The following is a 13111-nucleotide window of genomic DNA, read 5'->3' on the forward strand; positions in this document are numbered from 1 at the left end:
CTTGGTTCAAAACACCCACCACCTTTCACCTTTCACCTTCATGTTAAGGTGATGTGCTCTGGACCCCAGGAGTCTTCTTCATGAATGGCTGGGCATCATGATTTACATTTGTGTATCACAGGTCAAGCCCCAGCTTCTCTTTCATAGATAGGTGTCTTCCTCTCTTAAGATCTAAACCTTCCCTGTTCCTATCTGGTGACCACTGTCACCTTTGGGACTGACAGTTCACGGTAGCTGGGATCTGCTGCAGGCTTTTATCTCTTTCCAGTGGTTTTACTGCTGCCTTCATCCACCATCTGATCCCATGGCTGAACACTGTTCACAGGGATGGTGAGCTCACCTTTCACTCATTGAACCATCTACAGCTCCTCAGTAGAAAAAAAAGCAGTCACACTGCCATCCTGCTTCATCCATTTCCCTGAAGAACTCTTTCCCCAGCACAACCTAAAATTCTCATTTACTCTTTGGATAGCAGTTTTGGTAGTGCTGAGACTTGAACCAGGCAAGTGCTCTCCTACCGAGCCTACCTAGACTGAACCTACAGTGTTCAGTGTGACTGAAACACTGAGTTTCATACCATGAAGATTTGAAGGCCCTTTCTGGTGGGTGCCCTTCTCTGAACTTGGGCCATCCGCCCATGCCATGTTGTAGCACTTCCCTTCTGGAACAGCAGGGACTGGGCTCTGCTTTCTTCCACAGGAAGCCACACAGCAGGGCTGTGGTGTCCCCAGCCCCACGTAGGAGCGTGTTGTGTGGTTAAGACAGGCTGCTGAGTGGGTGCAGTGGATTTCTTACACATGCTCTAAGGAGTCTCCCTTTTGCTTTTTCAAGTCGTTTTCTTTGCCTCTCTGTAAGAGGGGGCATTGTTTGCTTGCTTGGTCTTATTGTGTTTGTATTGTTTTTAACTTTCCTTCTAGAGAAAAGTCAAAATGCCGACGAGGGAGAGAAGTTTTCTTTTGTGTGTTTGTATTGTGCAGTGGAAGCCTACCAAACGCAGAGACCGAACCATTTTGGAAAAACAGTAAAAATTCATGAGTTCAGATGACAGAAATTGTAAGCGTCAACACTGCACACCTGTCTCAGTTCAGCAGGCTTTGTCTTTATAATGCAAATCGTCTCTGTAAATAAGAGCAAGGAGGCAGTATAAAACACTGAAAACAAACCCTGCACACATTAGCACTTCAGGAATGCCAATGAATATTTAGTGTATGCTAATTAGCCATAATTTTTTATCCATTCACTAAAATAAATGCCACTATTAAGAATCTCTGGAGGTGAACCTTTTCCAAAATACTGTATCTTTCTGCTCTCAAGCCAGCCAGCATTCTCACTCAGCTGGCACTGGGCATTCCAGGCTAGAAGTGGTATGGAGGCTAGCAATGCCCTAAACATTTGGAGCTGTTTCTCATTTCCTGTCTTTGACTATGGTTCCGCTTCCTGGAATCCCTATCCTTATGTCTTCAAATGAGGTCTTTTCTCATTCTTCAGTTCTTTGGACTCTCTTTCTAGGTACCCAGCGTTTTCCTGTTCCTACAACCTTCTCTGGATAATGATTCTACTTCTTGTGTGGGGACAAAAACTGTCCTGTGCACTGTTACTGTTAGGATTGTTAGATACTATTGTTTGAGATGTAACTGAACACAATAGTATGATCTGAAATATACTATACAACAGAAGTTTCCACCCCTCACCGCAACATTAATTTGTTCCACCCCCAAACATTAATTTGTAATTGAAACTTGGCTTCAACCTAATTATCCTAAATTAGTGAGTTTGTACTATCTTATCAATCTATCATATGCACCAGAAGGTTTCCATGACAACCTAATGGAACAATGTATTAAAAATAATTTGTAAAGTACTTAACAAATGTGAGGTAGTGACTTAATTTCTATTATTTAATTAAGTTGATATCATGCAGATAGTGTGTTCTAATGGGATTCTTGCTTATACATTCATATAAGCAAGAATACATTCTATGTAGTCTACTGAAGTGGAATTTGAAACAAACTCACATCACAAGCCATGTGAAGGGAAATTCTGCTCAAAACAGTCAAGCAAAATAATGAAGAACTGTGGGTGTCTGTTGCTTGTGAGAGTTTATGTTTCTGCCCTTATACCAGATGCTGCGAATGCCAGGCCATTCTCTGGAACATATTTCATCTTGACAGTGAATAAGTACTAAATGGAATTGGGAAAAATGCATTCAGTTGTAGCAAATTACCTTCTTGAAATTTGTAAGTATCAGTAATATCCTGTATGCCATCTCCTCCAATTTGTTTGGTCACAATTAACTTCCCAATATGGGTGGCATCCACGGCTTCTACCACATGAGTGCCATCTTTCTTGGAGGTAATGTAAACAAGATCACTGTTGACCTAGAAAGAGGAGAGGAGCTCATTAGCCATCATCAAATGTTTTTGTTCCTAACCTTTAGCATTCACATTAGCTAAAACATGTGATTAACATGGATGCTCACCAGTGGTGAATAGGTAAACACATAGCCAAGGATACTATTTAGCCATAAAATGCATAAAATCCTGTTATTTGTAGCAGTACAGGTAGTGCTGGAAGGCTTTATGCTAAATGAAATCAGCCAGATACAGAAATACAAATCCCATACATTCTCACTTTGTAGAAATGGAAGTGCTGATCTTGACGAAGAGAACAAAGTAGGGGTTTCTAGAGACAAGGAAGTCAAGGCAAAGGCATAAAAAAGTTCAGTCAGGGGCACTAACATTCAGTTGGAGTGAGGAAATTCCTTCTGCGTTTTCCATGGCTCTGGTTAATACAGTCTGTGATATACATTAGAATGCCGAGATAAGTATAAAGTTCCCAACACATAAAACTGACTGAAGAGTTGGGATTATATCATCATTTGTCAGCACACATTTCTATCTCAAGTCACACCGAGATGCACAAACATCATGCTTTAGGAAAAAACAAAGTAAATTCCCATCTCCAAGATCTTTAATGCTCCATGTTGTGGATACACATGCTGTAGAACTGAGCTCCTTTCTTTCTTCAACAGAAGTGAAGCCATTGGACAAGCTCCTTTTAAAAACATCCTGGGCTGAGAGTGAAAGCTCTGCTAGAAAAGGTGCTTGCCATTCAGGCCTGCCCACCGGAGTCAGTTCTCAGGACCCATATAAAGATGCTGGGATAGAACCATTCCACAGAGTCCTCTTATTGCCATATAAATGCATGTGTCTTCACACACACACACACACACACACACACACACCAATAGAAATAAATAAAAAGGCTTAAAGCACTATGGAGGAGAATCCACTTTGGATCAGTCATGACTCAAGGGAGACTCACTGATAGTGCCTATCATTTCTTTCATCAGTGAACATTTCTTTCTTTCCCTTCTCTTCCCAGTGAATTCAACCTTTTTTTGGGGGGAGGGGAAACTGGGAGCATAATTCTCATTCCTTGCCTTCCTGCTAGCAAAGGCCATGAAACCTATTTGTAGGAGGGAGGAAAGTCAGCAAGGTGGCTTCTTGGGAAGAATTCTAACTGCTACCAAATGAAAGAGGGGCATAGGAGAATCTTCCCTCCCTTTCGCCCTTACACATCTTCATGGGGAGTGGCACACTGCTTGGAGATATTGTCTACCTGCTGTCTATCCAAAACAGAAAAACTTGGTCAGCCATGAGAAAGTAGCTGAGAGGAAAGAGGCTTGCAGCCCAGATGAGCCATTCAAAGAGACAAAGCTTGGACTGCCAAGTTCAGGATTTCATAGAAAGAAGAAACCCCTGTCTGTTTCGGTCATATCTGTGTCACTTGTAGCAGAATGCATTTTAATTAAAAAATATAATTAAACCATCCAGGAGGAATCCAGACAATTTCTGGTGACTCAGCATCTACACAATGCTGTTTGTAGAAACTGGAGACAGTACCTTGGGAATGAAGTTGAACCCACGCTCTTTCAAGGTTCCGTGTCCCCAGGGTGCTTTCTAGAGGCAATGCCAAATCTGCCTGGGAGGTGGCTGATTCCACAGTCCCCTTCTGTGGTGCACATACTCCCTGTTTTGAAGTTCTGCTCATTATCAGGGCATCAGGTGGGAAACAGCAGCACTGCCAATTGTCCCTGGTATGTTTTTCTATCTCTGTCCCAGCTCAGCTCCTACTCCTTTAAGTGAGGTAATAAAAGTGCCCTCCTCACAGGATTACTGGCAGAATTAACTGAAATAAATGCATGTGAACTACTTACCATAGTGCCTGGCATAGAGGTAACACTTAGTAAATGTTATCGATAATTATGTATTATTTAATAGCTTTCTCAGATAGTATCCAAAGTGCCAGAGCCCTAATGCTGAGATCTGGTCCTTCCATTATAGAGTTGACACAGTGTGTGTGTGTGTGTGTGTGTGTGTGTGTGTGTGTGTGTGTGTGTGATTATGGGAGTCAGAATCATCGGGGTGGCTAGGGGAATGACTTAAAAACAAGTATATGCCTGATTTAGGAAGCTCTGGTGGCATTCTGAATATATTTTTAAAATGGTCTTGGATGACCCTGATGCATACCCAGGACTGAGAACTCATTGGAGACAGTACCATAAGCACTGTGAGAGGGCAACTCCAAGATCCTTTGTGAGTGCACAGACTAGTGTGGAGGTGGGCAAAGAATAACAGGTTGAAATGTGCAAGCTGCGTAGGTGTCTGAAGAAGAAAAGAAGGAAGGTGGAAGATGGGCAGGTGCAAGGCCTCTCACCTTCCGGAGAGATGTGGGATTAATGGTAGGAGGCCTGGACACTGCTGCTGGATGTAGCCCTGCAGGAAGCCATGTCAGTCACTGTGAGCTTCAGCTCTGGTTTCTGTGACATGGTAATCCCTCATTCCTGTTTTGCTAGTTTTATAGGAATCTTTTAGTTCAGCATGAGATGAGATCTGTGTGGACATGACTTTAAAAGTTCCCAGTTGACTAAAACAGGCATGCTCTCCATAGCACGATGGTGCTGATATGGTGATAGACTCCTAACATTAAAATTTGTGGTTAAAGAGAACAACTTTCCATACTTCCTTAGTATGGCCTCTGCTAGGGAGAATGTAGTCAATACTTGCCCTATAAGGTTCCAAGACTTCTTGTAGGTGAAAATGGAAGCCACAAACACCAATATCACAAAGTCTGTTTTAGTCTATTTGCTACAGATGACTCATTAGGGCAAGTGAAGTTTTGTGGGCTTGTATCAGGAAGCTGTTGGAGAGGTACAGTCCCTGAGCCAACCCCAAACTCATTCTCTTCATCTTCACATTGGTTGGTCCACGGGCTTTTTTCAACCTTTGACCTGGTATAGCCCATAAGCCCATCCCCTTGAACTTTGACTTGGGCTGGCCCTATCCCCTTGAACCTCATTGCATACTTCCTCTCTCACCTAGGCACCACCATGCTTGGGGCTTAATGCAACCTAAGACTGTGACGGGACCTCCGAAAGTAGAGCAAGAAAGATCAGACAACTACCTAAGAACCATGTCTCCTTGGGTATATTTAAATGAGCTCCCGAGAGTGCCAACACTCCTTTTGTAGGAGGCAACACACTCATGACAGCTGTTTCCTTACTTTCAACCTCCCCGAACAGTGATAATAAACATCCCCTAATCCCAACCCTTGCCACAGCTCACAGTTTCCCAGGAGGACCAGGTTAATGGGGAAGTGATTAAGTCCTGGACTGCGTTCACCTACGGCTGAAGAAGCGTATGGAGCTGAAACCCCAGGCCAGCCCCACAACACTGCCCCTTGGGGGAAGAGGACAGGAGTAATGTATGGCTGAGATAGCATTTCTTTATGTGGGAGGTGGAGGGAAAGTGGCATCAGCTTGCTCTCAGTCCAGTTATTGGTGTGCTAGTTCTGTATCCATGTCTAATGATGAACAATCTAGGTGCTCAAAAAGGTGCAGGAGATAGGCCCCAGCCACAGCCAACTGCCCAGAGCAGTAGTTATGCACAGATACACTGCAATGAATAATGACTTCAGGCTGCGCGACCTTCTCTGAACATGGGAGAGAAAATGACTTCAATTGAAGGGTTGGTAGGTAGATCAGAATTGCTTGGGAAAGCTCTCTATAGCATAGCATAGCATAGCACAGAATAGAGGTTCTAAATCTGTGGATTGTGACCCCTGTGTGTGTGTGGGGGGGTCTCAAATCACATATTCTGTCTATCAGATATTTACATTACAATTCATAGCAGTAGCATGAACAGTTATGAAGTAGCAAGAAAATAACTTTATGGTTGGGGGGGTCACAGCATTAGGAAGGTCGAGAATCACTGCTTAATACATATGTTTTGGTGTTTTTTAAATGATTGTTTATTTGTTTATGTGTGTTGGGAGGCATCTGTGTAGGTCAGAGGACACTGGCAGAAGTCAGTTCTCTCTGTCCAGCATTATGTTCAAGGGACTGAGCTCAGGTTGTCCTTCGCAACAAGGATCTTCACTCACCGAACCATCTTGGCAGCTCCTGTCTTTAATTCTTGATGCAGGTCATCCTGTGTACCACAGCTTGTCCTGGAACTCACTATATAGCCCTGTCTTAGTACACTTTCCACCCTTAGTACCCATAAAGGCTGTCTTCTGCTTTGGCCTTAGCCTCTCAACGGCTGGGATTACAGATTTGTATCTACACCTGGTGGGTAAAGCCTCTGTGTTTTGTGGTCTGTCTTGTTTTTGTTTATTTTGCATGGAAATCCATCTTCGTGAACACCTAAGTCCTACCTCTACAGTCAAAGAGACTGGCCACATAGAGCCAGGCATCCTGCCATGACAGCTGGTGTTGCCTTCCAGGCATAGCCTCTGGTCAGACATGGTGCTTTTTGTACAGGCTGTATTATTTGTCAGGTCCTGGGGGCTCAGAGTGGTGGGATGGACCCACAGCAAGCTAGAGGATCACTATAAACTTGCTTCTGTTTCCCATAGCATGGTGTACTCCATGTTTTCTGCTAGTGGGGCTGGAGATACCTTTTCAAGTTATCTTGTCAGGACCCAAGGACAAAGCCTTTTTGCTTTGTCCTTTTATCTGTGGAAACAACCTTGGGCAGGCCCTACAGAGAAAGCAATGCTTCCCCCGGAACTTATTGGATTCCCACTCAGCCTGGCACCTCCTGGCACGTCTGCCAAACATTCACCCTGCACTTGCCATTTGTAGCTAGTGATTGTGGGAGCCTGGTCCTGCTCTGTGGGTGCTCTCTGCAGGGTCACACGTGCTCTTTGTCTCCCATAAAATCTCATACCACAAGAGACCTCATATCCAAGATGCTGTTTTTATCAGTGTTCTCTGTTTGATGTATGTATTACGTATGTATGTTTGTTTGTATGTATGTATGTATGTATGTATGTATGTATGTATGTATTCATTCATTGCAGCAGATATTGCTCCTACTGATGAGAATGGAGGATATCCTACTTTCAGGAAACTTCTATTCCTGGTGTGTGTGTGTGTGTGTGACTCATCTACATGTGTGTGCATTAGCCTGTGTATGTCCGTGTGAGGTGAGATTGTGTAAAGATGGCAGCAGAGTCCACTGACACAAGTTAAGGCAGAAGAGAATGATCCTTCCCAAGAAGCAGTTCTTTACTGAGGACCACTGAGGCAGGTTGGACATGGGAACTCGATGACTTCAGATTTAAACCCATTCTATGCTCCACTTATCTGTTCAGAAGCCCCTAGGCATGGTTGGCTGGGGAAAAAAGTGGCACCTGGCTCTTTGAACCGGAGGGAACTCAACAATGTGAAGGAGGCATGAGGAGGGAGAGGCAAAGAATCCCAGGTGTAGACGCTCAGCGTGCTCCCTTCCGTCCCTTTCTATAAAATGTGAGAGAGAAGAAAGGGGATGTTTTCCATGTCTCTCTCCACTTTGAGATTCTATTTTTACTCAGAGACCAAGGAAAGTGTCGGAAAAACTGACAATTAGTCGATGAGCAGGACAGTCGGGAAGCTGGTGAGGAATGGCTGGGAAACCAGCAGGCTGAGAGGCAGGGCCGGGCAAGCGGCCTGCTGACACCCTTCGGGTAGGAAGAGGAAGGATGACACACAGGTAGAGGGAGGGAGGGAGCATCAGCCTCAACCTGAGTCACAGAGACTCATGCTAAAGTCACCCAATCACCCCTGTGGGGTCTTAGCGAGCACCCCTGAGAGAAGGTACCTCGTATGCTTTCAGGCAGCTCATATATCTCTGACAAAATAGCTTGGACCTGGAGCCCAGCCCAAGCTAAAGCAACAGCCTGCCTGACAAAGACGCCTCTGCAGCAGTGAGAGAGGAACAATTATCTGCAAATCCTGATGACATTCCTAACGCCCTGATCTATATTTAATAACAGCAAAAAGTGCCTGCATTAGCAGCTATTAGGCCCTTCACTACTGCAAGGAGGGCCATCCTCTCTCCTTCTTTGCAGCAATAAAGCACAATAAAAATATACAAAGAAAGCTTCGTGGGTTTCAGAGCGCTCTCCCATTAAGAGAGTCTCAGGGTGTCATAAACTGTCAGATGACAGCCCGGGAGGTTTGTACAAATTTTCAAATCCTAAAGTGAAATCAAATGGATAAAACTCCAAACACAGTAAGGTTGGTCTCCGGAGGCTTCTAGAAGCTGCAATGGCAGGTACAGTGTTTTCCTTCTGTGTATTTCACAGCTGTGATTTCTGCTGTCTAAATGCCAACACTGACTTCCAATATACTTCTCAATACTGCCCCCTCCATTCCTGGTGACCGCCATTTTTTTATAGCTTTGAATGTGGCTGTGAGTCACACATTCATGAGTTTAAGCCCTTGCTTCCCAGCTGGTGGCACTGTTTGGAGAAGCCTTGGAACCCTTAGGAGCTACAGTCTAGCTGGAGAAAGTGAGATGCTCAGGGCGGGCCAACTCTGCTTCCAGTGGACTGCCTGAGGTTAGGCAGCCAGTTGATCCATGCCCCTGCCTCAGCTGCCATACCTTCCCCATTACAAGGGACCATTCCCCCTCAAATTACAGGCCCCAATAAACCATTCTTTCCTTAAAATATGCTTCCAGGTTTTTGTTTGGTTTTTTATTAGAGGGACATAAAGCTCTTCCCGACTCCATTAACCCAAGCTCTCGGGTAGATCTCCTGTCGTCAGTGACACTTCCATCCAACCCATGTTCCACAGGCTGTCAGTGCTCTGGCTGACACCTCTTGGCATTAATAACTCTCCCTAGCTTACAGAATAAAGGCTTATTTTCTCAGGATATGAAGATCCCCCTTAGCCTTCCCTTAGCCTTTGCCTTTATTTGACACCCTGATACACCATTACTATGCTGACAGGTCTATATGGCTGTTAGCTGTCCATGTAGCGCGTGGATGCTCAACTCATCCCCTCTGCCTGAAATTCCTTTTTCCCCCCGACTTCTTTCTTTCAAATGTATTTATTTAATGTGTGCACTGTGTTGTGCTCTTTGAGATCAAAGGGGAAATTGAGGGAGTTTGTTCTTACTCTGTGGGCCCCAGAGATTGAACTCACGTTACCCACTGGTCCATCTCACTGGGCCCTCTTGACTTCTTTCCAACCTCCTTTGTCTGAATAATCATTGCTCCTTCCCCTGTAAGTCCATAGTGCTCTGCTCTTAGAACTATGGCTACACAGATGTTCTTCGCCTTTTGATAAGATTATACTTAGATTAAACTCATTGTAAATAGAAGATTTGATAAGCTGAAAAAGCATTTCATATATCTCCCCTACAGGACATCTTAGCCGAATGGCAGGGCACACTGTGGGGTGTCTGACATTTTCCATGTGGCTCTGGCGATGACTGGGAGCTGCAGCTTCCTGCCACCCAGTATCACCCAAGATCTGACCATGTATGATTAACGGAGGAAGAGATCCGAATTCAAAATCCAAAGTGTGGTGTTTATTGAATTTGTACCATTTCTTCATACCATTACAAAGTTAAAAGATTATAATGGAGCTATCATGGGTCTTTTGTATTTACACAGGGAATCTTGGCTGCTAGATCACTTCCTGTCCTTCAGTTCCTGGCTCCACTTTCTCAATGAATACATCTCCATGTGTAAATGCAATTTTGTCTTGACTTTATTGCTCATACAGTAGCTACCTGTGTTCTTTGTATTTTCACATTTCACTTCTGCTGTGTGGATGAACGTACTGACACATTCCCACCTGAGGCTTATACATCCCAAAGACCTGGGCCTCTGAGCTCCCCATAGCCTCTCCTGATGGGAGCTAAACTAAATCATGTTCTTTCCAGAATGGCTGGCAGAACTCAGATGCTCACCTGTTTTCAGAATTTAGCATTCCTCTTTATTAGCTAGATGGTTGGGGAAAGGATATTAGGCACTCTGCCATTCATTGCCTTGATTTTCTTTTCTGTTGAATGGGGAAAACTTGAGATACTCACTTTAAAAGGGTTACTATGAGCATCAAACGGAAGGCAAAGTGATTGCACAGCAAGAGCTGGATACAGGAGAGGTACCATTCCAGAGTTGCTTACTGTAAAAAATACCTCAAGGGAGTCCTGCATCTCAGCCTTTAAACACCTCCCCCCAACCAAGAGACTCCCAGTCTTCTCTTTTTACTTGATGTCTTTCACATTGATTTAGTTAGCTGTTTCCTCTCCTAACTCCTGCCCTGTGGTTCTGGAATCCTAGTCCCTTCACTTAATATCTTATCAACCCATTAAGTGGCCCGAATTTTTCCACTTGAGTTGTGCCTTATACTTTTCCTTCTCTTTTTGGCTGCTGCTGCTGCCTGGCTGGCTGGCTAGCTGCTGCAGCGGTGGTGGTGCTGGTGGTGCTGGTGGTAGTGGTGGTGGTGATGGTGGTGGTGGTGGTGTGTGTGTGTGTGTGTGTGTGTGTGTGTTGATTTATGGTACTGCTGGGCCAGTCTTAGATGGGAGTAGACCACCTTGTTGTTTTTTAACCAAGTTTCAGTTGAATGATTCAGCTCATCACTTCATGCCTTCAGAACTATCAATGCTGGTGCCTACAAACCCAGCATGAAACTCTGGTTTGCAAAGTTCTTGCCTTTAGTAGAAAAACAATCTCAAAACTTCAAGGCAGGGAAGTGTTAAGTAGAAACTGCATTTAGCGTTAAGAATCTGAGGCTGGAAGGGTGTCTGGTTGACAGGAAGAGCGGCACCATGTACCTGGGAAACCGGGAAGTAGCAGCCTGGTGTCTAACTCTTTGATGTGCTAAGAGACGGCGGTGGAAAATGACACTTTCCTCCAGCTTTCCACTTACCTCTGCAAAAACAAATGGGGCATCAAACTGGAAGCAGACGTGGCCATGCTTAATGGCTTGAACGGAGGCAGGGCCACAGCGGTACATGCCTGTAGTGAAAACAAAGAAGAAGGTGTTGTGAAACTGTTGTTTCCATCCACAGGGCCGCACACAGCACTGAGCAGGTCCACATGGGGCTCACGCTCCTCAGCTTCACCACCGACTTTGCCTAAATGCTTTCATTGGCTCCAGGAGACAGATGACCAATGTGTATGAATCAAAAGAGTATAGCTGAGGGAGACCAACTCAATCACAAGGCTGAAGGGAAAGAATATGGGGTTAACAGAATCCTCAATTCTGTTCTGCTGACTACAGATCCACTCACTAAGCTGTCTGTCTTCTTTTAAACCTGGCACCTACGCTGGTTAGTTCTTTTGTGAACCTGGCACAAGCTAGAGCCATTTACTGGGAGGGAAACCTCAACTGAGAAAATGCCTTCAACCGGCTGATCTGTGGGCAAGTCTGTGGGGACAATTTTCTTGATTGGTGTCAGAGCACTGAGTCCACTGTAGGTGGTACCATCCCTGGGCAGATGGTTCTGGGTTGTATGTGAAAGCAGACTGAGCAAGCTACCCGGAGCACCTACCTGGCTTCCCTTCGTGACGGACTGTAAGTGTGATCTGGAATAAATCTTTTCTTCCCCAAGTTACTTTTGGTCACGATGTTTAGCATAGCAGCAGAAACCTGACTAGAGGTGTACCTGATACAGCCACAGAATTTGTAGTGCTCTCACTTCGACTGTTGTTTTGCTGAGGATGTTTGTCAGGTTGGAGTGTAGAATTTAGACACTAACCATGCCCATTAGCCAATAATCCCAGTTTAACAATCCAGCACGCTCATGTTTACCTTTCTGAAGTCCAGGAGCCTTTAGCCATCTAGCTATACTGCCTAAGAAATTAGCTGCTATTAGTTGCTTTATAGTCTCCTTGTACTGCAAAGTCCTGAGAGCATGAGGCTTTCTCCATAAAATCCAGTATCCCAGCACGACCGTATCATGACTGTGGACGGAATGATTCCATATCGACGAAGATGTATGACATCACCACCTCAGAGCAACACCAGGGGAAAGTGGTGAATGTGCATGGGGTCTGCAGTCCACCGGTGTCTATCGTGTTAAAAAGAGTGTGCTTCTGTAAGAATCTGGGGCTGGTCACAGCTGCTCCTGATCATCAGGGCTGGAAAGTTAGAAGACAAATATCTGCCCACTCAAGTTTTGAAAGAGACCTCTGAACATGAGGAGACAGCAAGCTTTGGAAGAACAACAACTTAATGGGTGATTTATAATTATCTTCAATGTCTTTATTTTCTCTCTAGCCTTTTACCACCTCATCATTGTGAATCAGGGAGGGTTGAAGTGTATTTTATAGCCCTAGTAAAAATGCTTACCCAGATATTTTTTTTCACCCTTGTCTTCAAAACTGCTTATCAAAGCAAGAGTAGATGAATTATATAAGTTATATTATTTTTTTCCAAAAGTTGTAAAACAATCAGGGTAAAGCTGACTATTGAAATGAATTGAAACTTGATTGACAGACAGTTAATCCTGTATTCGTGCCCAGCAAGCACATTTCTCGTGTTGATTTGTAATGAGCGTGCTACCCACACACCGAGGTGAGCAATAAAGTGAATAGGAAAGTGTCAGGCTTACCATCACTGTTTTCCTGGGGTGTGCTGTCCACAACTTGCCAGCCTCCAAATCCAACAGGAAGATCAGGCCTCGTCATCCAAGCCTCATTCCAGCAGTGGTAGTTCCTAAGGAGACAGTAGTCCCTGAATCGTTACACTTCTCATAATACCCCAAGTTCCAAGGAACCAAAGAGAGACCTCAATTATGCGCTTTGATCACTTGAATAGATCAAG

The 13111-nt window shown here is 44.5% G+C and overlaps 1 protein-coding gene across 3 annotated transcripts in view; it reads right to left on the reverse strand.

Annotated features, from left to right (window-relative positions):
* Positions 1-13111, reverse strand: part of F13a1 (coagulation factor XIII A chain) — a 194481-nt gene that overhangs the window by 41206 nt on the left and 140164 nt on the right. For all 3 annotated transcript variants that reach the window (XM_060372378.1, XM_060372377.1, XM_060372380.1), the window contains exons 9-11: positions 12900-13003; positions 11213-11301; positions 2225-2378 (exon numbers count right to left, since the gene is read on the reverse strand). In XM_060372378.1, the coding sequence (XP_060228361.1) occupies positions 2225-2378; positions 11213-11301; positions 12900-13003 (347 nt within the window). The remainder of the gene's footprint in view (positions 1-2224; positions 2379-11212; positions 11302-12899; positions 13004-13111) is intronic.

Source organism: Meriones unguiculatus, chromosome 19, assembly GCF_030254825.1.
Source record: "Meriones unguiculatus strain TT.TT164.6M chromosome 19, Bangor_MerUng_6.1, whole genome shotgun sequence".
Taxonomy (NCBI): domain Eukaryota; kingdom Metazoa; phylum Chordata; class Mammalia; order Rodentia; family Muridae; genus Meriones; species Meriones unguiculatus.